Here is a 24,428-nt window from a genome sequence, read left to right as displayed (position 1 = left end):
GCACTGTCTTTGCCACCACCCGACCTGGCTGTGGCTCACCCCCTTCCACTGTCTACCCTGCCTCCAGGATGATTTTTCTCAGAGGCAGCTCTGACTCTGTCACTCAAAAAGTAAAGGTCCTCAGCGGCTTCTCCCGGCTATTTCGGCACACCGCTCAGAGACCTCCCCCTCGCTGCTGTTTCCCACTCCAGCTTACGTTTCATTTCTCTGAATTCGCGATTCACTTCCTAATGTTCCCTGGGGTCTCCGTGAAGACATCCCCTCCTGGAGGACTCCCTGGCTTCCCAAGGCTAAGTTGGATGGCCCTGGACCCTCCTGCTGGCACTTCTCTCCTTGGTGTGCCACTGTTGATTTGTCTGTTTGCATTCCGTGCCCAGATGCCTGCTTCTTGAGGACTGAGAATGTTCGCTGCTGTATTTTCATCACTTAGCACAGTGCTGGGCTCATGGGAGATGCCTCCAAAATGCTGAATGAATAGATAAGCAAAGGCTGGCCGGTGGCAAACACTCCATGTAACTGCAGGCTCAGTTTTTGCCCTCGTGCCTGACTGGTCAGACTTATACCAGATGGGAAGTGTTGGGGGCGGGGGGTGGGGGGGCGGACATGGTGAGAGTCCCAGGAAATCATGTGGCTAATAGTGCCGTGTCTTTTTTTCCAAACAGCATGCGGGCTCAGGGTCTCGGAGCGATCAGGTCAGGCAGCTTGTCATAGATCTAGAGACCCGAGGGAGTCAGGCCCTTCCTTTGTTCATCTCCTGCTTAGAGGACACAGGCCAGGATGCACTGGCTTCATTGCTGAGAATGGGTCGGCAAGCAGAAAAGCAGAATCCACAGGCCATCAGACCCCTGGACCTCATGCCTGTGGTGGTTGGACCAATGGGCCTCAGACCAGAGGAGCTCAGAAGGAGGCAGTATCCTTTAAAGCCGACTCCGGAAAAACTCACTCCAGTGGTGTTGGGGCCCGAGGAGCTGTGGCCAGCCAAGCTCCGGCCAGAGGTTCTCAGACCAGAGGTGCCTAGGCCAGTGGACATTGGTTCTGGACCATTCAGTGATATCTGTGAGTACCAAGACAACGGTCGGTATGCAGTTGTAACTATGAGGTTAATGAACTCGTGTATCCAGTTCTCTCCCCAGGTGTGGGAAGTTCTCAGCCATTACTTTTTTTTTTTTAATTAAAAAGAAATTGTTTTTGATGTTTATTGGCTTTTGAGGAAGAGAGAGAGACAGGGTGTGAGTGGAGGAGGGGCAGAGAGAGAGAGGGAGACACAGAATCCAAAGCAGGCTCCAGGCTCTGAGCTGTCAGCGCAGAGACCGATGTGGGGCTCGAACTCATGAACTGTGAGATCATGACCTGAGCTGAAGTCGGACGCTTAACCTTAACCAACTGAGCCACCCAGGAGCCCCTCAGCCCTTATTTTTTTAAATAAGCCTGCTACCACTTTCTCCCTCTCTTCCTTCTTCTGGGACTACAATAAAGCATAGATTGTTTCTTTTCATGATAACCCATCATTCGTGTAGGCTTTCTTCACTCTTTTTTGTTCTTTTCTCTTTGCTCTCTGAGTGGGTAATTTCAAATGAGTTGTCTTCTACTTCACAGATTCTTTCTTGTGCATGATCGAATCTGATGTTGATGCTGTCTGTTGCATTCCTTTCAATTCATTCAGTGCATCCTTCAGCTCCCGTATTTCTATTTGGTTCTTTTTGTGTGGTTTCTATCTTTTAAACTTCTTGTTTTGGTCATGTATTGTTTTCCCGATTTTGTTACATTGGCTTTCTGTGTACTCTTGTAGCTTACTGAGCTTCCTTGAAACAGTAATTTTGAATTGTCAGGCACATTGCAGATTACTATTTCTTTGGGGTCAGTTACTGGGAAATTACTGTGCTCCTTTGGTGGGGTCCTATTTCCTTGATTTCTCATGTTTCTGGAAGTCATGTGTTGGCTTTGCATTTGAAGGAGGACTCAATTCCTCCAGTACTTGCTGACTAACCTCTTCAGTGCGTCCGATCTCGGATTTTTTTTTGCACCAGCAGTGTTTTGGAACTTCTCTGCTGGATTCCCAGAGTTCGACAAAGGTGGTCTCAATTATGGATGATGTCAAAATTGGTGTTCTTTGTTGGGGAAGGCAGTAGAAAACTCTTATTCTGCCATTTTGTTGATGTCCCTCTCTCACTTTGTGGATGGATACTACTGATTTGGGGAATGAATGAATTTTTCAGTCGTGGATGATAGTTATATTTTTGGGGGTGCAGTGAGATTTTGGAAATGAGCAATAGTTTCAGATTTAAGGCTGTGAACTGTAGGATTCTTCAGGAAGATAAAACCATTTCCTTTTTGTTTGTTTGTTTAATTGAAGTTTATTTTGAGAGAGAGAGTGCGTGCAGGGAAGGGGCAGAGAGAAAGGGAGAGAGAGGATCCCAAGCAGGCTCTGCACTGTCAGCACAGAGCCGGACGTGGGGCTTGAACTCACAAACTGTGAGATCATGACCCGAGCTGAAACCGAGAGTCGGACGTTTAACTGACTGAGCCACCCAGGTTCCCCTAAAACCATTTCTTTCTTTTTTTTTTTTTTTTTACACACATATTCATTTATTTATTTATTTTTTCCAGGTAAAGGATTTTTTTTTTCAATATATGAAATTTATTGTCAAATCGGTTTCCATACAACACCCAGTGCTCATCCCAAAAGGTGCCCTCCTCAATCCTAAAACCATTTCTAATTAAAAATGGGATGTGAATGCTCTTCTGGCATGGCTTTTTAAACTCATAAGAGGATAGTTCCCCGTAAGGGGTCCAGGCCCTCTGTGAGCAACGAACGGCACCATATTGTTGGATCATGAGACTAGATTCCAGTGCAACTCAACTCAGCATTACAGCTCTGCGATAACCACCCAGTTCTCTTTGTTTAAGAAAGAAAAGAAGTCCTAACTACCATAGAGGCTGGGGGTCATTGGACTTCTTGCTAATTGGAATGAAAACTCCTTTGACACTGAAGGAAACATTGCCACCGTTAGTCGTTTAGTCATTCTGCCAATCTTTCCCGAGGACTTTCTGGGTGCTGGGCTCCATGGATTCCACAGACAGGAAGTGTCCACTCTCCTGGAGCTTCCCTCATGCCTTTCTGGTTTAGAATTTCGTACAGATGGAATCACACCACATACACTCTTCTGGCTTCTCGTCCCTGGCCGAATGTCTCGTGGCTGTCCGTGGCAATGCACGTGTCAGCGCCTGCTTTCTTTTCGGTCTGTGGAGTGTTGCCTTGCAGGGCTTTTATCATAAATTGCTTGTCTGTCGACTTGCTGATGAACATTTTGGGTTGTTTCTAATTCTGGGCATGAAGAATAAGGCTTCAGTGATCCTCCACGGCTGGCTCTTGTTAATGCCCCGTTGCGCACCTTTCTCTCGGGCATATACCCGGAAATGGAATTGCTGGTCAGAGGGTAGGTGTGTGTTTAACGTCATTGGAAATTTCTAAGCAGTTCTGCAAGGTGGCTGTGCCCCTAGACTCCCACCAGCAGTGCCGGAGGCTTCCCGGGTTCTTGCCCTTCTGTTTTCAAAGTCCCTTGCCCTGCTCCTGCTGGGCCAGGCATTCACGTTTTTCTCTCCTTTTCTCTCTCTCCAGGTGCTCAGGAAATTTCGAAGCGAAATGCTGATTTGGTGAGTCTTTATGTGATTTGGGGCCAGCTCTGTCGGCCTTGGGCTCGTCTGCTCTGCACTTCCCAGGCCCTTCCCTCTGCCGGTGGGTCAGGAGCCCCAGCTGGAGAGAGGGCCCCAGGCCCCCCCGTAGCTCCCTGGCCCTGGCACAGCTCTTCCTGGAGCAGGCTGTCCAACCCTACCTGCTCTTTGCTCCTCTGTGAAGTCAGGGGGTCAGACCTCACTTGAGGCGGGCCTCACCACTGGCCGTGGGACTGAGTCACTCCCTCTTGTTGACAGCATTTGTTGGTTTGACCCCTGCGTGCCAGTCCTGGGCTCCATGCCAGGATACCTGGGAGCGGACCCCTTGTGTTTCTAGCCCTTGTGGAGCCATCAGCCTAGCAGAGGCTACTTGCACAAAGAAATACCTAAATCTAAATCTAAATTTGAGTCTGAGTCTGAGTCTAAGCCTAAGTCTAAGTCTAAATCTAAATCTTTTTTTTTTTTTTTTAACGTTTATTTATTTTTGAGACAGAGAGAGACAGAGCATGAACGGGGGAGGGTCACAGAGAGAGGGAGACACAGAATCTGAAACAGGCTCCAGGCTCTGAGCTGTCAGCACAGAGCCCGACGCGGGGCTCGAACCCACGGACCGTGAGATCATGACCTGAGCTGAAGTCGGATGCTTAACCGACCGAGCCACCCAGGCGCCCCCTAAATCTAAATCTTAAGTACTGTGACAAAAAGGACAGGCTGCGATGAGGGAGGATTCCAAGGGAGAAGGGGAGTCTGGCCGGGAAATGGCATCCATACTCTGAGGGTGGATCTGGGCACAAGTCTGCCGACAGAGCGCTGCCCCCGCCCCCCCATGGTTCTCAGGTGCTCCTCGGACGGGACAATCTGTCCGGTCCTTTGGGGGCGAACGGCTCTGGGGGTTGAGTTTCCCAGCTGAGTGCTGCTGTGGGAACTGGTCTCTCTCCCAAGCTGGCTGCGTGTCGTACCGTTCGTGCTCACGCCCATCTGGTTTGCCGTCCGTTTGCTTCTGCCCTGGAATGCCGGGTGTAGGCCTGCAGCTCCTCGGTCAGAGAGAGGGCAGACCCCACTTTCTGTCCCACGTCTCCAGACCATCAACCGCATGAGTGCAAACCTGGGGCTCGCCTTCGCTCCTGGGGAGTGCAGCGAGACCCCGGTTGACGTGGGTCCCTGTGCTTGGGCAGGCATATGTTCTGAACGCGGACCCCTGTGGCCACTGCCTCATCATCAACAACATGAACTTCTGCCTCGAGTCGAGGCTCCAGACCCGTACCGGCTCCAATATCGACTGTGAGAAGTTGCAGCGACGTTTCTCCTTGCTGCATTTCGTGGTGGACGTGAAGCACGACCAGACGGCCAAGGTCCGGTCACTGCCTGTGGTCAGGGATGGGGGGATGGGCTGGGACAAGGGTCCTGGGAGGGACCCGAAAGCAAGCGACTCCCCGACACCCCCCCTTAGGACTGTAGCCCCGGGAGAGGCAGCGTGGCTCAGTGGGCACCAGTTCGAGCTGCAGGCTCAGAGAGACCTGGGGTATGGACTCCCGCTCCCTGCCGCGTGACTCCGGAGTTTTAGTCTCCTTGTCTAGACAGCAGGCACGGTACTCACCTCCTAGGGGCATCGTGAACAGCACCCAAGCACGGCACCTTGTCCCCAAGAACGGTGGCTACTGTGGCTGTTAGGACTGTCCTTACTGCAGTATTGGCCCTGGGAGCAGGGAAGGTGCTCTGCCCGGGAGGGCCCAGGATGGGGACCTGTTCCGTCAATAGCCTGGCTCATCTGTGACCTTGTCTTGTAGCAAATGGTCCAGGTGTTGGTGGAGCTGGCGCGGCGGGACCACGGTGCTCTGGACTGCTGCGTGGTGGTCATCCTCTCTCACGGCTGTCAGGTACGAGCTGCCCGGAGACGCTGCGCTGAGAGGCTATGAAGGAGCCCCGTCCCTTCCTGTGTCCAAGACACCCTGGGCTTTGTGGGCAGAGCCGTGGGGCCCTGTCTATCTCCTGTTGTTTTCCTGGGAGCCATCCGGCCCTCTGAGGAAATGGATGCCCCCTCCTGGGAGAAGCCATCTGGGAGAGGCAGGGAGGAGACGAATTCTGCTCACAGAGCTCCTAGCCTGGATTTTGTTCAGAGTCGGGCACTGCACACAGGGGCTCGCAGCTCCTGCCTCCGTCTTGCATTGTCCCAGGCCCTTTGCTATGGGCTGGGTGTCAGGACACTGGGACCCCCTCTGGGCTTGGCCACTAATGTGCTGGGTCATCGTCGTGGCCCGGCACCTCCCGCTTCCTGGGCCTCAACTTCCTCATCTTTACAGCTGAGCGTTGGCACAGGTCAGAAGCTCCAAGCGGGAGGCCTGTCGTCCCCTGTGGGGGTTTCACAGTGTTTTCCAAACTGGCAACTGTCGCACAAAAATCAGGATTTCCAGCTTCTCTTGAAAAACCACAGTGGTCGGGCCTTACTAGGCCACATCCTCACAGAGCAAAACTCTGGCCTACAGCTGGGCAGGGACTGCCCCTTTTCATTCGTGGTGTGACCCCTGGACCGGCAGCATAGGCCTCACCAGGAAATCATGAGAAATTCAGACTCTCAGGCCTTGCCACAGACCTTTTCACGGAGAGCCTGTGCTTTGACAAGGTCCTGTCCACATAAAGTTTGAGAAGAACTGGCCTAGAGCAGTAGTTCTCAATGCTTACCTGCATCAGAAGCTCCTGAAAGACCACATTGCTGGTCCCCACCACCAGGGTTCCTGATTTAGATCTAGGGGGGAGCCCAGGAATCAGCAGGTCTTACAAGTTCCCAAGTGATGCTGATGCCTCTGGTCCAGGGACCACACTTGGAGAACCACTGATCTAGAAGAAGCTGGCTGGCACTCTCCCATTAGGCTGTTTTAGCCATGGGAGTCTGAGACCCTTGGAATAGATGCTGACCAGGGCCCTTTCAGAACGAACCTCTGTCTAAATCAGCCTTATGCCCCTGGCTGGGGCCTTCTAAATGCTTGACCCCCATAAAGCCTCTGGACAGTGGTTGGATTCCTCCTCCAACTTCTTGGTTTTGTAACCAGGATTCTTGGTCTTCTAGGCCAGCCACCGCCAGTTCCCAGGGGCTGTTTATGGCACAGATGGCTGTCCTGTGTCCATCGAGAAAATTGTGAACATCTTCAATGGATCCGGCTGCCCCAGCTTGGGAGGGAAGCCCAAGCTCTTCTTTATCCAGGCCTGTGGTGGGGGTAAGCAGGTCCTCAGTCTCCCTGCAGGAGACTCTAGTGGGGAAGGAGCCGCCCCCCTGCCTCCTCCTCCGTCCAGCCCCTCCTGATGCCCAAGGGGGTGTGTCCAGGCAGTCAGAGGGTCCCAGACATGGTCCCTTTGTCCACACTGCAGTATCTCCCTCCGATTAGAGTAGGCCCCAGCTGTGTCCAGCCTGTAGAGGTTAGAGCCTCTACCGTGTCACCGTGCGGTAGCCTCAGGGGCTCATTCGGCTCTGGCAGCTTCAACTCCAGAGACTCAGTAGTAACAAAGCAGGGGACAGAGAAAAAAAAAAAAACCCTTTCATTTTCCTTATCATTCTCCCGACCTCCCTCAGCTAGACCCTCTTTCCACTGGCTCAGAGGAAGGGAGGCCGGAGCTAAACCAATTATTAGAATTGCCAAAGACCCAAGTACTGGAGATGTCAGTAATTTTTAAGGATCGTTTGGATCCTTTGCGATTTTGCTATATGCCCCGACTTTAAACCTAAGTCCGATGTCACCATTACCTGGTTTCCTTATAAAGTGAAAAAAAAAAAAAAAGGAAGGAAGAGAGAACATTGTGTGTCCTGAATGGTGGGACATGATGGCAGAGGTGGGGGACCCTGGGCATCCTGTCCCAGGCGTTCCGTTGGCCCAGGGCTCTTCAAGGGCAAGGATGTCTGAAAGGCATGCCAGTTCCTTGTCCCCCAGCCCCCTCTGCGTTGTTGTACCATGGAGCTATCCAGCCGGCCCAAAGAGGGCGCCATTCGCACCAGCGACCTGTACCTGTAGCATAATCTTCTGAACGCGTCCATCTGTCCCATACTGTTCCACGTTGGCAGGAGTGATGTGAGGGGATGTGGCTCGTCTAGGTGAGCAGGCTCTGGTCACGTGATTCATCTGATACGTGTGTACTGAGTATCTGCTGTATACACCAGGCTGTGTGCTAGGTGTTCGAGATACAAGCTACACAGTGTCTCTGTCCCCTGGAATTTATAATGTGACTGGAACTGTATCAAGTCACTGTCGTGACCCATGCCCGTAACTCGGCCATGGGTGACTGAGAACCCCAGGTTCGATCTTGGTGGCTACTTCGTTCCTGCACAAACACAGGCCAGCTAATCTCTAGAAGTCTTGGCAAGTAGGGATAACAACAGGACCCACGTCCTAGCGTCCCCGTGAAATATTTAGCGCACGAGTTGGTGCATGTGCAGCACTGAACGCAGTGCCTGGCTCATTTGCATCACTGGAAACCTGGACTCTCCCCCTCCCCTAACCCCAGAGCACCCCGTGTCACCTAAGAGCCCCCTGAGCCCAGCACAGTTACCTGAGAGTTCCGGTAATGGGAAGGTGGAAAGGCTGCCGCTCTCGGAGTTGTAGAAATCCTAGCTCGTTGTTGTTTTACGACCCAGAATGTGTCACCAAGTGATGTTGTTAACTCTGAAGCGAGTGGTCCTTTCTTGTGTGAATAGAATAAAAGATGAAACAGGCAAGGGAACTGTGGACGAAGGGCGAGCTGGGACACCTGCTTTCTGGAAAGTCACGGTTAGCTGGTCTTCCGGCTCAGTGCCCCCTCATCGCCCATTCTCGGCAGCACGGAGGGTCTTTCCCGTGTCACACTCTGGACTCCTCAGCAGGCCCACAAGGTCCGCGGGGATCTGGCCCGGGCCACTTTTCATCCCCCAGCCTGGCACGCCGTGTCCCGCCCCAGCACCGTTCAGCCCTCCCAGGCTCTGGCTTGCTCCTCAGCCCTCCCTGTGCCATCCCTCTGCCTGCCCTCCTGGCTTACTCTTTAAAAAAAAATTTTTTTTTTAATGTTTGTTTATTTTTGAGAGAGACAGAGCGTGAGCGGGGGCGGGGCAGGGAGAGAGGGAGACGCAGCATCCGAAGCCGGCTCCAGGCTCCGAGCTGTCAGCACAGAGCCCGAGGCCGGGCTTGAGCTCATGAACTGAGAGATCGTGACCTGAGCTGAAGTCGGTCGCTTATGAGTCACCCAGGTGCCCCTCTTTTTTTTTTTTTTTTTAAGGATTTTACTTTTAAATAATCTCTGTGCCCAACGTGGGGCTCGAACTCACAACCCTGAGATCAAGAGGCCTGTGCTCCACCAACTGAGCTGGCCAGGCACCCCTCCTGGCCTACTCTTAATCATCCATTCTTCTAGTTACAGCTTATTGTCTCTGTGTCCGGGAAGTCTTCCCTATACACCCCCTCCCTTGCACAGAGTCAGGGTTAGTCTCTGTGCTCACGCAGCCCCTGTCCTTCCCTTGTCACAGCGCTTTCTCCTTGTATTGAGATGGCCTCATCCCCTGGTCGGCTCTTCGAGGCCAAGGCCAGGCCCCTCTGGTCCCCCCAGACCTGCCACTAAGCTCACAGGATGGTTGCATCTTATGTGCATCCTAATTATTCGATTTGAAACAGAACCATATAAAAATCACATAAGCAAAATTTTAAGTAATGTAGACTCCCTCCACCACAAAACACCCACCTTAGTGGGAGGAGCAAGATTTCAAAGCTGCAATGCAGTGATCACGATCCTGGCTTTGGAATTCTGGGCCCTGCTCAGCCCCCCGGGCCCGCTATTGACCTTGTGTGTAACGCTGTGGCCACACGGGGGCGGCACGGTGCTGAGAACAGAAATGCTGCCGGGTCTGCAGTCTGCACCCGTGTTCTGCAGGGTGGCCTCTTGTTTACGGCCATCTGAACATCTGCCCTGGGTTTCGGTGACTCTTGTGTTGTTTGGTAAAATCCACTGTCGTTACAACTTAAAACAGTTTTCAAATCCTTTGACGTGTCGTGCCCCCCACTGGTAAGAGGTAGGGGTGCATACCCTGGAGCAGAGATCCCTGCCTCCAAGTGAGTAGCGCGGGTGTGGAATGTCAGTGAGTAGATAGCGTAATTCGGCATCTAGCGTGATGCGCTTGGCCAAAGCTGAGCGGCCTCTGTTAGCCCGAGCTGTTCATTTTGGGGCAACCCCTCTTTAGACTTCTAGAAATCACTCCGAGAAGGCAGAAGGAGGAACAGCGTGTTGCCGTGGTGGTTGTGGGTTTTAGATGCTGATAAATCCTGCTGTGTGTTCATTTTTCTGGGGAAGTCAGTCTGCCTTACGGAGGGGTTTGAATTTGCGAGTCTGTCTGAGAACAAACCGTGTGTAAGACAGATAACCCCGGGGGCGAGGCTTTCGCATCAGGTTTGTCTGTCGCATGAGGAGGACGCGGGAATGGAGATTCCTGTCTCTCCCAGATTCCCCTTTCGGATCCCACCGTGTCTTCTCCAGCTTCCCCAGGTCGTCCCTCTGCCCACCTCTGCCTGCTTAAGCCATTCCTGTGGCTTCCCCCACAGCAGTGCCCCAACCTTTCCTGCCACCCACATCTCAACGTCCCTGCCCCTGTTCCACTGCAAATCATTTCCAGACACCCGGGCAGAATCCCAGCCCCTGAAGGTTGGCTGTAAGAACAAAAACAGATTACCAAGTTCCCGAGTCAAGTGTATGGAGTGAGAGGCCCATAGATGTTGGGACTATCATTATGGGGTTGCCAGAACCATCCTTGCCCTGTCTCTGCCCCCTGCCGAGGGAGCCGACTGAGCCAGCCGGGTGCCCCTACAAAGGCTTCTTTAAAATCACGGTTTGTGGGGCGCCTGGGTGGCTTAGTTGGTTAAGCGTCTGACTCTTGATTTTGGCTCAGGTCATGATCTCGCGGTTCATGAGTTTGAACCCCGTGCTTGGGATTCTCTGTCTCCCTTTCTCTCTGCCTCTTTCTCTCTCTCTCAAAAATAAATAAACGTTTTTTAAAAATTAAAAAAATAAAATCATGGTTTGTGACACACATAGTAGATACACACACACACACACACACACACACACACACACACCACACACAGACTACCCCTGGGGTACAGAGCACCCACACAGAAACCGAAGAAGACACAAAAGAAGAAGACGGGGTCCTGCTTTCTGGGGAGCTGAATGCCCAAACAGAAACATCTGTGTCCTCAATTTACATTGAGACTTAGGTTTAAAAAACTGACATCGAACTCGTCTCTTTGCTTTTTGGGGGTGGACAGGGATAGAGTTGAGGGAACAGTCCATCATACGACAGTGTTCCCTCCCTTTCAGACAACCGAGCGGAGAAAAATTGCCATTCTTGGCTTCTGTCTTCGAATGCCAAGTAAGGTGGATATTGTGAGCAATTCGACCTTATGCAATCTTGCCTCGGCTGCCGGAAAGCACAAAGCCAAACGCACGGGGCCGCCTCCAGCAAGCACGCGGGACCTTACAACATGCGTTTCTAGATCCCGAATGTACTCTTCTTCTGCCCTTGAAGTTTTACTTCTTCTCTATTTTATTCTACTCTTATCATTTGTGCCTACTAAGCTATCTTCTTTTAGGGAATCAAAGAAGGCATCAAATCATAGGTCATGAGATTTTGGCCATGTTTATACCTTCTGACCCAGTAATTCCCTAAGGAAATAATTCAAGCGAAGTCAAAACGCTCTACATAAAACAGGGTGCCTGGGTGGCTCAGTTGGTTAAGCATCCAACTTTGGTTCAGGTCACGATCTCGCGGTCCGTGGGTTCGAGTCCCGCATCGGGCTCTGTGCTGACAGCTCAGAGCCTGGAGCTTGCTTCAGATGCTGTGTCTCCCTCTCTCTGCCCCTCCCCTGCTTGCACTCTTCTCTCTCTCTCTCTCTCTCAAAAATAAACGTTAAAATAATAATAATAATAAAAATCCTCTATGTAAAGACACCTGTGGCCACGTGAGCCAAAAACTGGATATCATCTAAATAGCCAACATTAAGGAAATGGATTAGTGAGGGCGTATCACTGAAACAGACCATTATAAAGCCATTTGAACTAGCTGTGATGGGGACTGTGGAGATGTGGAGAAATGCTCCCGGGACAATGTGCCCATGGGCCACAACCCAAAGGTTAAGAGGCAGAAATGGGTGTAGCTATGTCAGGCTTGCAAGATCCTGGATGATTTCCTTAGCCGTATTTTCTGTCTTTTCCATTTTAAAATCCTAATTCCCCCCCCACACAGCAGCAGACCTGGAAACCAGGGGTCAGGGCAGGACTCGGGCCACACATAGCTCCCATCACAGAGCCATCGGGATGGCGACATGGCAGGAGGTTCTCCGGGGACAAGCTCCCCGGAGGGAGACCTCACTGCAGGGTGCAGTGTGCTACTCCAGACAGAAAGCAGCTAAAAGGAGCCTCTGTAAAAGCAGAGGGCAGAGTGGCCCAGAGGGTTCCTTAGGGAAGGGTTTCTGGAGCCCTTCTGGGGGCTCAGGCACCCCCCCTTTCAAGGCTGAATAACGTGATTTGTTTTTTTCATGACGTGAGGTTGACTACTGTAGCCATTTTCAAGTGCATACAATTCAGCGGCTGGGAGTACGTTCACAAGTGTGCAACCATCACCATTCCCTGGTTCCAGAACTTTCTCATCGCCCCAGACTGAAACCTCATACCCCTCAGGGCTCACTCCCCCTTCCTTCCTCCTCTCAATCCCGGGCAACTGCTCACCTGCTTTCTTCTCCATGGATTTGCCCCTCCTGGGTCTTTCACATGAACGGAGCCAGATACGTGGCTTCTCGCATCTGGTTCTTTCGCTCCGCGTGTTTTTCGTGTCTACCCACATGGCCCTAGGTATCAGCACTTTATCCCTCTTTAAGCCTGGGTGAAATTCCACTGGCTGTCTGTGCCACCTTCTGTGTATCCGTTCATCTGTCAGCGGACACTTGGGGCATCCCCACCTGTTGCCTGTTGTGAATGATGCTGCTGTGAACTTCGCTGTGCCAGGATTTGTTTGAACTTCTGTTTTTAGTTCTCTTGGGTGTGTACCTCATAAGTTGCTTTTACAGCTTTTGTTTTTAGTAGTTATTTATTTTTGAGAGACAGAGAGACAGGGAGTGACTGGCAGAGGGGCAGAAAGAGGGAGACACAATCTGAAGCGGGCTCCAGGCTCCGAGCTGTCAGCGCAGAGCCCGACACGGGGCTCGAACCCACAAACCATGAGATCATGACCTGAGCTGCAGTCGGACACAACTGACCGAGCCACCCAGGCGCCCCTTGTTTTCACAGCTCTAGAAAAGAAATCTCTGCACCCCCGTCCCAATTTCTACCTAATGGGTGTGCAAAACTTTTGTCACAGCAAAAAGTAAAGCTTCGGTTTCTGTTTCTCGCTCAGCGCTGGAACCCTGGCTCTGGAGGGAATCAGGCAGTCTCGGGCTGGGGCGGGCCGGGTGTCGCCAAGAAGCAAGCAGCAGGGGCTCTGGTCGGAGTTTCAGTGACGAGTGCTGTCCGTTTTTGCTTCCTGCAGAGCGGAAAGACCATGGGGTTGAGGTGGCCTCCACGTCCCCTGAAGACAGGACCCCTGGCAGTGACTCCGAGCCAGACGCCGTCCCGTTCCAGGAAGGCCCAGGCACCTTTGACCAGCCGGACGCCGTGTCTAGTTTGCCCACACCCAGTGACATCTTTGTGTCCTACTCCACCTTCCCAGGTGAGCACATCAGGTGTCCTCCCAGCCGGCGGGTCCCCCTGTCAGCCCTAGAAGCAGCGGTGTTGTTAAGGAGCGACCTGGGGGTGTCTTGGCCCTGAGTCTTGCCATCTGCGGGACCCCGAGCAAGTCACTTCTCCTCTCTGAGCCTCAGCTAGGATGCAGAATTCAAGGAGGCCTGTGCTCTTGGGTTTCTGTGCCTCACTTGCCTCACCCGTGTCCTGGCCCCGCCTCAGTATTCTCATCTTTAAAATGGGAAGAGCAGTCATACGTCAGGGGTCGTCGCGGGGATTAGCAAGGTGGCTAGCACATCCCCGAGCACAGTGCCTGGCACGTAGCAGGCGTGACGGGCATTAGTGTCCTTCCTTTCTTAGCCCTTGGGTGAGTCACTGGACTTCTCGGAGCCTCGGTTCCCTTGCTGGGAAGGCGGGAACCAGAACCAAAGTCCCAAGGCGGTGGTGGCCTCACGACCACGCAAGAAGGTCGTGAACAGGACGGGGCGCAGAGATGTGTGGATGTGTGAATGGGTCCAAGTCCACAGGTGGCCCCAGTCGGGGTGTGGGGGGCTCTTAGCGGCTCTCCGATAAAGTTCCGCCTCTCTGCTTCTGAAGGTTTTGTTTCCTGGAGGGACACCAAGAGCGGCTCCTGGTACGTGGAGACCTTGGATGGTGTTTTCGAGCAGTGGGCTCGCTCTGAGGACCTGCAGACCCTCCTGCTCAGGGTGAGCGTTGCCGTCCTCTGGGAGAGAGAGGGGAGGCTTCTGGGAGGGGCAGCGTGTCCTCCTCAGGTGGGGTTGGCGGGGCCCCAGGCCCAAACCAGAGGTTGGCTTGCTGTGAGGGCTGGTGTTGCCGTTACTGTAACCGTGACAGTGACACTTGCCCATTACTTGGAGGGCTGCCTTCCCTGGCTCCTCTGAGGTCCCAGGCTGATACTGGGACTCCCGCTGGCAGAGGCAGCCCTCCTTGCCAAGGCAGCTCAGTGGCCGGAGCTGAGTGGCGTTCCTGAGGGCGGGTCGTGAGGCATGCCCCACTGTGTAGTCTTCTCGTCTTTTACATTTCTTTAAACATATTTTTATTTTTGAGAGTGAGAGAGACAGAGCATGAGTGGGGGAGGGGCAGGGAGAGAGGGAGACCCAGGATCCGAAGCAGGCTCCAGGCTCCGAGCTGTCAGCGCAGAGCCCGACGCGGGGCTCGAACTCACAAACTCCAAGATCACGACCTGAGCCGAAGTCAGACGCTTAACTGACTGAGCCACCCGGGCGCCCCTTTGTCTTTCAGTCTTGACCCTCAAGTATTTCCCCTTGTCTTGGGGGTCCCCCGGGGGAGAGCAGGAAGGATGGTCTGATAGGGCCCCAGACTCACTCAGTGAAATCCCACTCAGAGCACACATGGGCCTCTCCTGCTTGCTCAGGTGTTCTGTGTCATGAGAAGGATCTAGAAGGTCTGGGGCCCCGCCTTCCTCCTGGGGAGGCTCTGGCTCTGTGCTTTGCTGAGCAGAGCAGCGGAGAAAGAAAAAGCAAGTACAGGGTCACCACCTGGTACAACTCCAGGGGGCGCCATGACTCTGGGCAGGTGACCTTGGGAGCAGCAGGGGGGCCTTGCCGGTTGGGGGTGGGAGTCCATCAGGGCCAAGCAGTGCACTTGACTCCTGGGCCTCATCTCTTCTCTCAACTTTTCTTTAAGGAAACCTTTCAATTTGATTTGAGCCTTGTGAAGTTTTGAATTTTCTCATTTCTCATTCTGAGTTTTGTAAACTCATAGTGGAGATGCTTTTCTCTGTTAAACACTCTCCCTCCCAGCTCAAGGAGGCTGCAGGTAGAGCTGTTTATTTTTGTTTTTTAAAAATGTTTATTTATTTTTGAGAGAGAGAACAGGAGAGAGAGTGCAAGCAGGGGAGGGGCAGAGAGAGAGGGGGACAGAGGAGCTGAAGCAGGTTCTGCACTGACAGAAGACAGCCCGACGCGGGGCTGGAACTCAGGAACCGTGAGATCATGAGCCAAAATTGGACGCTCAACCGACTGAGCCACCCAGGCGCCCCTAGAGCTGGTTTTTAAAGTAGGTTTTAGGGTTTTATTTATATATTTTTGTATGTATGTATTTATCGAAGTGTAGTTGACATATGTAGTCACGTTACATTAGTTTCGGGTAGTGATTTGACAATTCTGTACATTGTGCTATGCTCACTACAATAAGTCTAGTCGCCATCTGTCGCCATACAAAGTTATTACAATAGTCTAGACTATATTCCCTCCCTATGCTGCACTTTTCATCGCCCCGACGTATTTCGTAACTGGAAGTTTATTCCCCTTGCTCCCCTTCACCTATTTCGCCCATCCCCCACCCCCGTCCCCTGCAGCATTATTTACAACAGCCAAGATACAGAAGCAAGCTAAGTGTTCACTGATAGATGTATGGATAAAGGAGATGTGATGTCTATCTACGGTGGAATATTACTCGGCTGTAAACAAGAATAGGATCTTGCCATTTGCGACCACATGGACGCAGCCAGAGAGTATTATGCAAAGTGAAATAAGTCAGACAGAGAAAGACAAATACCGTATGCTTTCACTCCTGTGTGGAATCTAAAAAAACAAAACAAACGAACAAGCAGAAACAGACTCCTAAACACGGAGGACAAGCCAGAGCTGTTACAGGGCTGGTTCAGTGGACATCCCCCTTCCTCCTTCTCTGGAACCCTTCCTTCCATCGAGAGAGCTCACGGACTCCCCTGTGCTCCTGTTTTCACAGGTCGCTAATGCTGTTTCGCAGAAAGGGATTTACAAGCAGATTCCTGGTTGTTTCAATTTCCTCCGGAAAAAACTTTACTTTAAAATGTAATGAGGCCAGGGCCCCTGCACCCTTTACCCCAAAACCTTCCTGCTCCAGGCCCAGCGGCAGTGGAGGTCTGGTCTTTGCTACAACGACAGCTGTCACTCTTCGAAGGGGTTTGTGGCCTGTAGTGGGTCTGCTCTTTCCCCACCAGTGGCAGACAGGCTCTTAGCAGCTTCCAAATTGGAGACGGATGACTGACGACACAGGAAGCGGAGCAGAAGAAAATCAAGGACACCCAGGACTCTTACCAGTGGCCTGTTCTCCGGCTAGTGGCTGTGGCCTATGACCCCTGTGTTTTCTGTAGAGTAAGGCTTTTTAACCTCAGTCTGATTGACATTTGGGGCCACATATTGGGGGGGGGGCGCGTCCCGTGCATGGTGGGACGTTTAGCAGCATCCCTGGCCTCTACCCTCTAGGTGCCAGGAGCACCTCCCCCTGCGTCATGACAACCCAAAATGTCTCCAGACATTGCCAGATGTCCCCTGGTGGGACACCCCTTGAGAACCACTGATCTACAAGAAACTTTGGTTACAAACAAACCATCTCAGATCAGCAAGTTTGGGGCTACTAGTCTGAAAAGCCGGAGTCTGCAAATCCTCAATGAGGTTTTAAAAATGATCAATTTTTCTTATATTCTAGTATTAAAAAAATCTTAGGGGCATATGGACACTTTCCCCCCCTTGTTTCCTCCCTCATTTTGCTCCAACTCTTTGTTTTTCCTTATAAAGGGGATTTTTGCTTTTCTGGGAACATTTCCCCGTCTCTTACTTCATGTGAACCCCACCCCATCCCAGGGAAGGATGACAGGTCTGGGAGCCGTGTCCTCAGGGAAGTTAGGTCACTGAGCCAAGGGGAGCGTAGATACGACCCCACCCCCGAGGTCTTGTATGCGATCCTGACCCTGGCCAATTTGGAGCTGTTAGGGCCTTGGACTTGAGGATTGTTTGCTAAGACTCACCAAGATGTGATTCACGCAGTTGTCTCTTGGTTATTATACCCCCCCCCCCCCCCCCCCCCCCGCCTGTGACCTTTCCAAGTGTGAAATAGTCCCGGGGGCTTCTGGCGGTTAGTTATCTGTGGTCACCTGCAGGATGGTACAAGGAAACAATCCAATTAACCCGACAGAGCCCAGCAGCGCTTGGCCCTCTGCCTGCTCCCTGCTTCCAGGCTCTGAACTCGCCCCTCATGCGAATCAGGTGGTCTTTGCCCGAGGCGCCCGCCCGAATCGAATCGTGTTCAGGACGAAAAGATGTTATCACAGCTTTTCACTGACCTGGCGGGGACTTCCTATAAAGGGGTGGGGTGGGGGGGGGGGGTCTTAGCCCAGAGTTCTGTTTGGACTTCCGAGCAGCGGGCCTGTGAACTCCTGAAAATCATACGCCGAATGTGTAGAGGAACAGGTGCTGAGATTTCATTTGTCTCTCAAAGGGATTGAGAGCCTCAAAAGTTTAACAAGTAGCGCTGTTTGCAAGGCCACCCCCATGGCGTGTTTTCAGAGGCTGGGTAGCAGTGTCATGAAACATTTTATTGCCCCAACTCCATCGTCCAGTGACGCTGCTGGGGCCAGCTCTCCAGCACAGATACGCAGACCAGTGTGCAAGCATGTGTGTCCCAGGATGTTCGCTGCAGCAGTGGGAGAGAGAATAGGAAGGGGGTGAAAGTGTCACTCCTTCTATTCATAATATGGAATATTATTTAGCTGTCCAAAAGAATGGCCCGGATGTATGTACTGACACGTAAAATGTGACACAGTGCCGAGTGAAAAGCACCCAGTTGCAGAGCAGTAGGAAGCATACAATGCTGTTTTCGGTTAGAAAGCTATGGTATATGAATGTACCCATATGGACGTGTGATGTATGCACATAAATAAAGTCCAGAAGGCCATACACCGTGCTGTTAACAATGATTACCTCTGCAAGGTGGAACCGGAGAATTAAAATGAGGGGGACTTCGCTTTTTGACTCGATACGCTCCTAGATTCTTCCCATATTTCTACAAGGAGTATATGTATTGCCTTCTAAAGTAAAACTAAAAATCGTGGATACGAAGACGCACGTGTTGTCGCCGTTCAGCGGACATTTGTTGAAAGGACGAATGCCCTTGGCCACCTGTCTCCTGCCACCTCCCTGCTCGCGCTTTTCGTTGGCAGCCTCCTGACTTCGGCTCGTCACCTGTCTGGGTTTGCGTGGGCAGGTGTCCCCAGGCGCAGTGTGGGGCTCCAAGCCGCACATGCACGGCCCCCCTCCCCCCCCGGGGCTGGGACCACTGCGAGGCTGCCCCCGCCTTTCTGCAGCTGCTGGGGGGGCCTCCACCCGGGGACAGCTGGCTGCTGGGCTCTGCCAGTCCTGGAGCCCGTTAGCATATGTGCCTGTCCTGGCTGCTGTCCCACAAGCCCAGGGCCTCTGCCCAGCTGCCTCACGAGGCTGGCCTTCCCCGTTGATCCCCTCCAACATCTGGCCACGCTTTCGGCCGTGGCCTGCTCTGTTGTGCCTGTGTCTGCGCCTGAGAACAGCCAATGCTGGGGCAAAAAGGACAATTGTCCCCGGCAGTTGGGTCCCTGAGGTGCTGCCCGGACCATCTGCACGGTGACTCGCACAGCAGCCGGGGCTGGAAAGGGTCCTAGGATCTGGCTGGGCAAAGGCCCTGAGCAACCTTGCGGCCAGCCAGCCTGGGGCCAGGCTCCTTTGAAATGCTGGTGGCTCCTCAGAACCTCAACTCCAGGTCTCCTCTGCCCAGACGGAATTGTGGCCTTTCCCCAGGGGAGCAAACAGTAAACTGTGGATTAATGGGCACTCGCTTCTTGATTTTACACAGTTCTCCAGCAAACTTTTCTGGAATCTCCGGTGCCTGTGACCACCCGATGGCGAAGAGAGGCAGGGGGACAGACAAATGAACAAGGGGCCGGCACGTATTAATGAGACGTGGAGGCAGCCACCTGCTTATTTTCACGGTGCCCGTCTGACAGTGTAGCTTTCCTCCCGTGACCACATGCTCATGGCTGTGGTTCCATACTTGATTTTAAATTTTTAATGTTTATTATTGAAAGAGAGAGTCAGAGCATGGGCAGGAGAGGGGCAGAGGGAGAGGGAGACACAGAATCCCAAGCAGGCTCCAGGCTCCGAGCTGTCAGCACAGGGCCCGACGCGGGGCTCGAACCCACAAACTGCGAGATCATGACCTGAGCTGAAGTCGGACGCTCAACCGACGGAGCCACCCAGGCGCCCCCGTGCTTGATTTTAAAACAAGACTGTTGGTTTGACTCAAACAGTTCTCTGCAGATTACATTTAAAATAATGAAATCACATGCCCGCTTTCTCTTGTTTTGGGACTCTGTGGCAAAGCACACACAACTCCCACTTGTTCTGGCTCCTGGTCTGGTTCAAGTCCATTTTACAGAAGAGTAATAAGTTGAGGCAGTGGCAATGCCAGGAGGTGGGTAAAAAAACACCCGCGATCAGCATACAGTCCTCCTGTTTCCTCCCAGCATCCATCACTAGACACCATGCCTCCTCCTCCCTCCCCCCGGGCCCCCCAGGCCCCTCCTCCCTCTCCTAGGCACCCCCAGGCCTCTCCTTCCTCCCCCAGGCCTCCCAGGCCCCTCCTCCCTCCCCCAGGCCTCCCCAGGTCCCTATTCCCTCCCCTAGACCCCTTCAAGCCCCTCCTCCCTCCCCAAGGCCCCCCTCCCCAGGTCCCTCTTCCCTCCCCTAGACCCCTTCAAGTGCCTCTTCCCTCCCCCAGGGCCCCCAAGGCCCCTCCTCCCTCCCCCAGGCTCCCCCCCAGGTCCCTCTTCCTTCCCCTAGACCCCTTCAAGCCCCTCCTCCCTCCCCCAGGGCCCCCCTCCCCAGGTCCCTCTTCCCTCCCCTAGACCCCTTCAAGCCCCTCCTCCCTCCCCCAGGGCCCCCTCCCCAGGTCCCTCTTCCCTCCCCTAGACCCCTTCAAGTGCCTCTTCCCTCCCCCAGGGCCCCCAAGGCCCCTCCTCCCTCCCCCAGGCTCCCCCCCAGGTCCCTCTTCCCTCCCCTAGACCCCTTCAAGCCCCTCCTCCCTCCCCCAGGCCCCCCTCCCCAGGTCCCTCTTCCCTCCCCTAGACCCCTTCAAGCCCCTCCTCCCTACCCCAGGGCCCCCCAGGCCCCTCCTCCTTCCCCCAGGCCCCCCCCAGGTCCCTCTTCCCTCCCCTAGACCCCTTCAAGCTCCTCTTCCCTCCCCCAGGCCTCCCAGGCCCCTCCTCCCTCCCCCAGGCCCCCCCAGGTCCTTCTTCCCTCCCCCAGACCCCTCCAAGCCCCTCCTCCCTCCCCCAGGGCCCCCCAGGCCCCTCCTCCTTCCCCCAGGCACCCCCCAGGTCCCTCTTCCCTCCCCTAGACCCCTTCAAGCTCCTCTTCCCTCCCCCAGGCCTCCCAGGCCCCTCCTCCCTCCCCCAGGCCCCCCCAGGTCCTTCTTCCCTCCCCCAGACCCCTCCAAGCCCCTCCTCCCTCCCCCAAGCCTCCCAGGCCCCTCCTCCCTCCCCAGACCCCTCCAAGCTCCTTCTCCCTCCTCCGGGCCCCCCCAGGTCCCTCTTCCCTCCCCCAGACCCCTCCAAGCCCCTCCTCCCTCCCCAGACCCCTCCAAGCTCCTTCTCCCTCCTCTGGGCCCCCCCAGGTCCCTCTTCCCTCCCCCAGACCCCTCCAAGCCCCTCCTCCCTCCCCAGACCCCTCCAAGCTCCTTCTCCCTCCTCCGGGTCCCCCCAGGTCCCTCTTCCCTCCCCTAGACCCCTTCAAGCTCCTTCTCCCTCCCCCAGCCACCCCCCCCAGGCCCATCCTTCCTCCCCCAGACCCCTGCAGGTCCCTCTTCCCTCCCCCAGACCCCTTCAAGCTCCTCCTCCCTCCCCCAGGCCCCCCAGGCCCCTCCTTCCGCCCTCAGGCCCCCCCCAGGTCCCTCTTCCCTCCCCCAAACCCCTTCAAGCTCCTCCTCCCTCCCCCAGGCCCCCCCAGGTCCCTCTTCCAAGCGTGCCTGTCTTGTGATGTCTCCCTTTTACGGTTGCTTACACCTGTTGCTGATTGTATCCATGGGTTCGCCCCAGAGTGGTGCCAGGTGGCCAGGTGTTTTTTTTAAAATAATTTTTATGGTTTTTATTATAAACAAATGTGGGCCATTGTTTAAAAAATAGGAATTGAGCTGGTGTGGAAGCTTATGAGGTACTGGGTTTGAGCTCACCAGGAGGAAGCTCTCAGGACACATTCACACGAACAGAGGGACCCACTCAGTCCTGTTTGCCTGGACTATCCCAGTCTAAAGAGGAAATCCTGAACTCTCTCAGTCCAGGGCAAGCTGCAGGACAAGGGGGGGGGGGGACCCTTTAGAGGGATGATTTCCAATCATCAAGGCTGTGGGGGTCTCAAATGATCAGGTTTGGGACTTTACAGATAAATCTATTTATAGCATTGGATGGTAGGGCCTACATACAGCAAAAAGCAAAAGTGAGATAAAATACTTAACTAATCCTAAGGAACCTGCCCTTGCAGTCTCCGCAGCACAGAGCCTGACAAGGGGCTCGATCTCATGACCCGTGAGATCACGCTCTGAGCTGAAACCAGGAGTTAGACCTTTAACTCACTGAGCCACCCAGGTGCCCCTAGTGAACCTACTCTTTTTTTTTTTTTTCCAATGTTCATTTATTTTGGGGAGCGAACGAGGGAGCGAGCGGCAGAGAGAGAGGGAAACACAGAATCCGAAGCAGACTCCAGGCTCTGAGCTGTCAGCACAGAGCCCAATGTGGGGCTCGAACTCATGAACCGTGAGATCATGACCTGAGCCGAAGTCCAACGCTTAACTGACTGAGCCACCCAGGCGCCCCAATGAACCTACTCTTAATGCCTGAAGAGCATCCTTTGTTTTCAAGCTCCCTGGACAGGGCCACCCTCTGTGTGCCTTTTGCTCACACAAATTGTGGGGTCCCAAGGAGGGGGACCCAGCAGGGGTTCCTAGGGGGCTCCTGCCCAGCTCTCAGGAGAAAAGAATGGATTCTCAGGCCCTAAGTGGGCATTGCTCTTGTGGGGCCAGGTGAGCAGGACAGGGCCCATGAGGCCCGGGGTGTGTCTGGTTCTCACCGAATTAATCCAGTCGATGTAGCTGGAGATCCATGTGAAGACGGAGGGCTTGTGGCTGAGTAGTTGCAGGTGAGGGCAGACCCGAAGCTGACCTTGGCGCGCACTTCCCCCTGGCCATTAGTCCCCTGGCAGGGTCCTGCTGAGGAAGGTCACAGTTCATCAGGAGGAAGCTGGGAGCTTCTGTGGGGCCACGGAGGGCAGGGGGTGCCCATTAGAGCCCCGCGTTTTACATGTTTGCAGTGAATTCATGTTGTTCCATCCTGGCTCGTCCTGTTCTCTGACACCAGCCTTTGTGGTCACAGCTCAAGACGACACCAGAGTACCAAGAGCCAACATTTATTCCTTCTCTGTGCCTGGAATGCAGCTAAGCACTTCATATGCCTTCTGTCACTTAATTGTCACAAAAACCTGCCACACATGACAAGGTGTTAGTACTACTGTAATTCTCCACTTGAACTTTATTAAGCTTTTTTTTTAGAAAAAATTTTTTAATGTTTATTTTTGAGAGAGAGAGCATGAGTGAGGGAGGGGCAGAGAGAGAGAGAGAGAGAGAGACAGGCTCCAGGCTCTGAGCTGTCAGCACAGAGTCCGACACGGGGTTTGAACTCATGAATTGTGAGATCATGACCTGAGCCAAAGTCGATGCTTAACCCACTGAGCCACCCAGGTACCCCTAGGCTTTTTTTTTTTTTTTTTAATTTTTTTTTTTCAACGTTTATTTATTTTTGGGACAGAGAGAGACACAGCATGAACGGGGGAGGGGCAGAGAGAGAGGGAGACACAGAATCAGAAACAGGCTCCAGGCTCTGAGCCATCAGCCCAGAGCCCGACGCGGGGCTCGAACTCACAGACCGCGAGATCGTGACCTGGCTGAAGTCGGATGCTTAACTGACTGCGCCACCCAGGCGCCCCCCCTAGGCTTTTTATAATATGCTAATCCTCATAGCAAGTATTTATGCCTTAAAAAATTTTTTTTATTAAACAAAAATTTTTTTTAATGTTTTTATTTATTTTCGAGAGCGAGAGCATGAGTGGGCAAGGGGCAGAGAGAGAGAGAGAGGGAGACACAGAATCGGAAGCAGGCTCCAGGCTCTGAGCTGTCAGCATAGAGCCTGACGTGGGGCTCAAACCTGTGAACTGTGAGATCATGACCTGAGCTGAAGTCGGACGCTCGACCGACTGAGCCACCCAGGCACCCCCTGACTGTTGGACTTTATGTCAAAAGGAGACTCACACTCAGGTGTCCCACGAGACAGGAAAGTTTTGAGGTTGGGAGTGGAGCATCTCATGAGAACCTGGGGGACCTTTGCGGAACCCCAGAAGCCCGAGGTTATAGCGTGAATGCCGTTTTGGACTCTGACCTTGGGCCATCCAAAGGGCCTTCTTTGCCCGATGCCACGTGGTCCTTGTAACCCTCATTCCATCTTAGTGGCAATGCCGACAACAAACACAGCAGCGACTGTGTGCCAGGCGTTGGTCTAAGTGCTTCCCATGGATTATCTCCTTCCCTTCTCTTACCCTGTGATGCAGGTGCTTTCATAATCCCCATTTTACAGATGAGGAAACTGCAGTGTGGAGAGAGGCTAAGTAACGTGCCCACGGTCACACAGCTAGAAGGTGGACGAGCTGGGCTTTGAACCCAGGCAGAAGTCTGCCTTCTTATCGGTCCATGCAGTCCTGCCTCCCCAAGGCGGCCGCCCTTTCTTCCAGACACCCTGGGGTGGTGAATGTGGGGAGAGCCCCTGCCTGGACAGGGGTGACCTGGCCTCCTCTCCCCCCCCCCCCCCCCCCCCCCGCTGGAGCCCCGGGCCCCCGGCGCCCACTTACCCTGCAGCCTTCTCCGGTCTGTGATGTGGCAGGCATAGTTGTTGGGTAGGATGTCGTCCCACTGGGTCTTGGTCAGCGCTGGCCAGTCCGAGCAGGGCAATGTCGCTCCTGGGTCGGTGAAGAGGTGGAGCACAGAGAGAGAGTTGACTGTTCCCTCCCCGGTTTCATTTCTGATCTAGCCCCAGCTGGCACCATGGAACCCCCTTCCTTGGCCGGGCCGATTGTGAATCTTCCTTCTGGGGGGGCTACCAGGGACTGGATCAAACCCCGAGATTCTGTTTAAGACCCCGGTGGAGCTGGGAGCCCCAGATTCCT

The 24,428-nt window shown here is 53.7% G+C and overlaps 1 protein-coding gene across 4 annotated transcripts in view; it reads left to right on the top strand.

Moving 5' to 3' along the window:
- Positions 1-24,428, top strand: part of CASP9 (caspase 9) — a 39,454-nt gene that overhangs the window by 2,690 nt on the left and 12,336 nt on the right. The window contains exons 2-9 of one of the 4 annotated variants that reach the window (XM_086715758.1): positions 663-1,056; positions 3,620-3,654; positions 4,848-5,024; positions 5,460-5,549; positions 6,737-6,884; positions 13,199-13,378; positions 13,987-14,096; positions 16,123-19,505. In XM_086715758.1, coding sequence (XP_086571884.1) covers positions 663-1,056; positions 3,620-3,654; positions 4,848-5,024; positions 5,460-5,549; positions 6,737-6,884; positions 13,199-13,378; positions 13,987-14,096; positions 16,123-16,212 — 1,224 coding nt within the window. In that variant the 3' untranslated portion in view covers positions 16,213-19,505. The other 3 variants (XM_086715761.1, XM_086715759.1, XM_086715760.1) reach the window with 3 other exon arrangements.

The sequence above is a fragment of the Puma concolor genome, chromosome C1, assembly GCF_028749965.1.
Source record: "Puma concolor isolate L17-30 chromosome C1, mPumCon1.1.hap2, whole genome shotgun sequence".
Lineage (NCBI taxonomy): Eukaryota > Metazoa > Chordata > Mammalia > Carnivora > Felidae > Puma > Puma concolor.
Note: the sequence above shows the minus strand (reverse complement) of the source record. Positions and strands in the feature narration are given on the sequence as shown.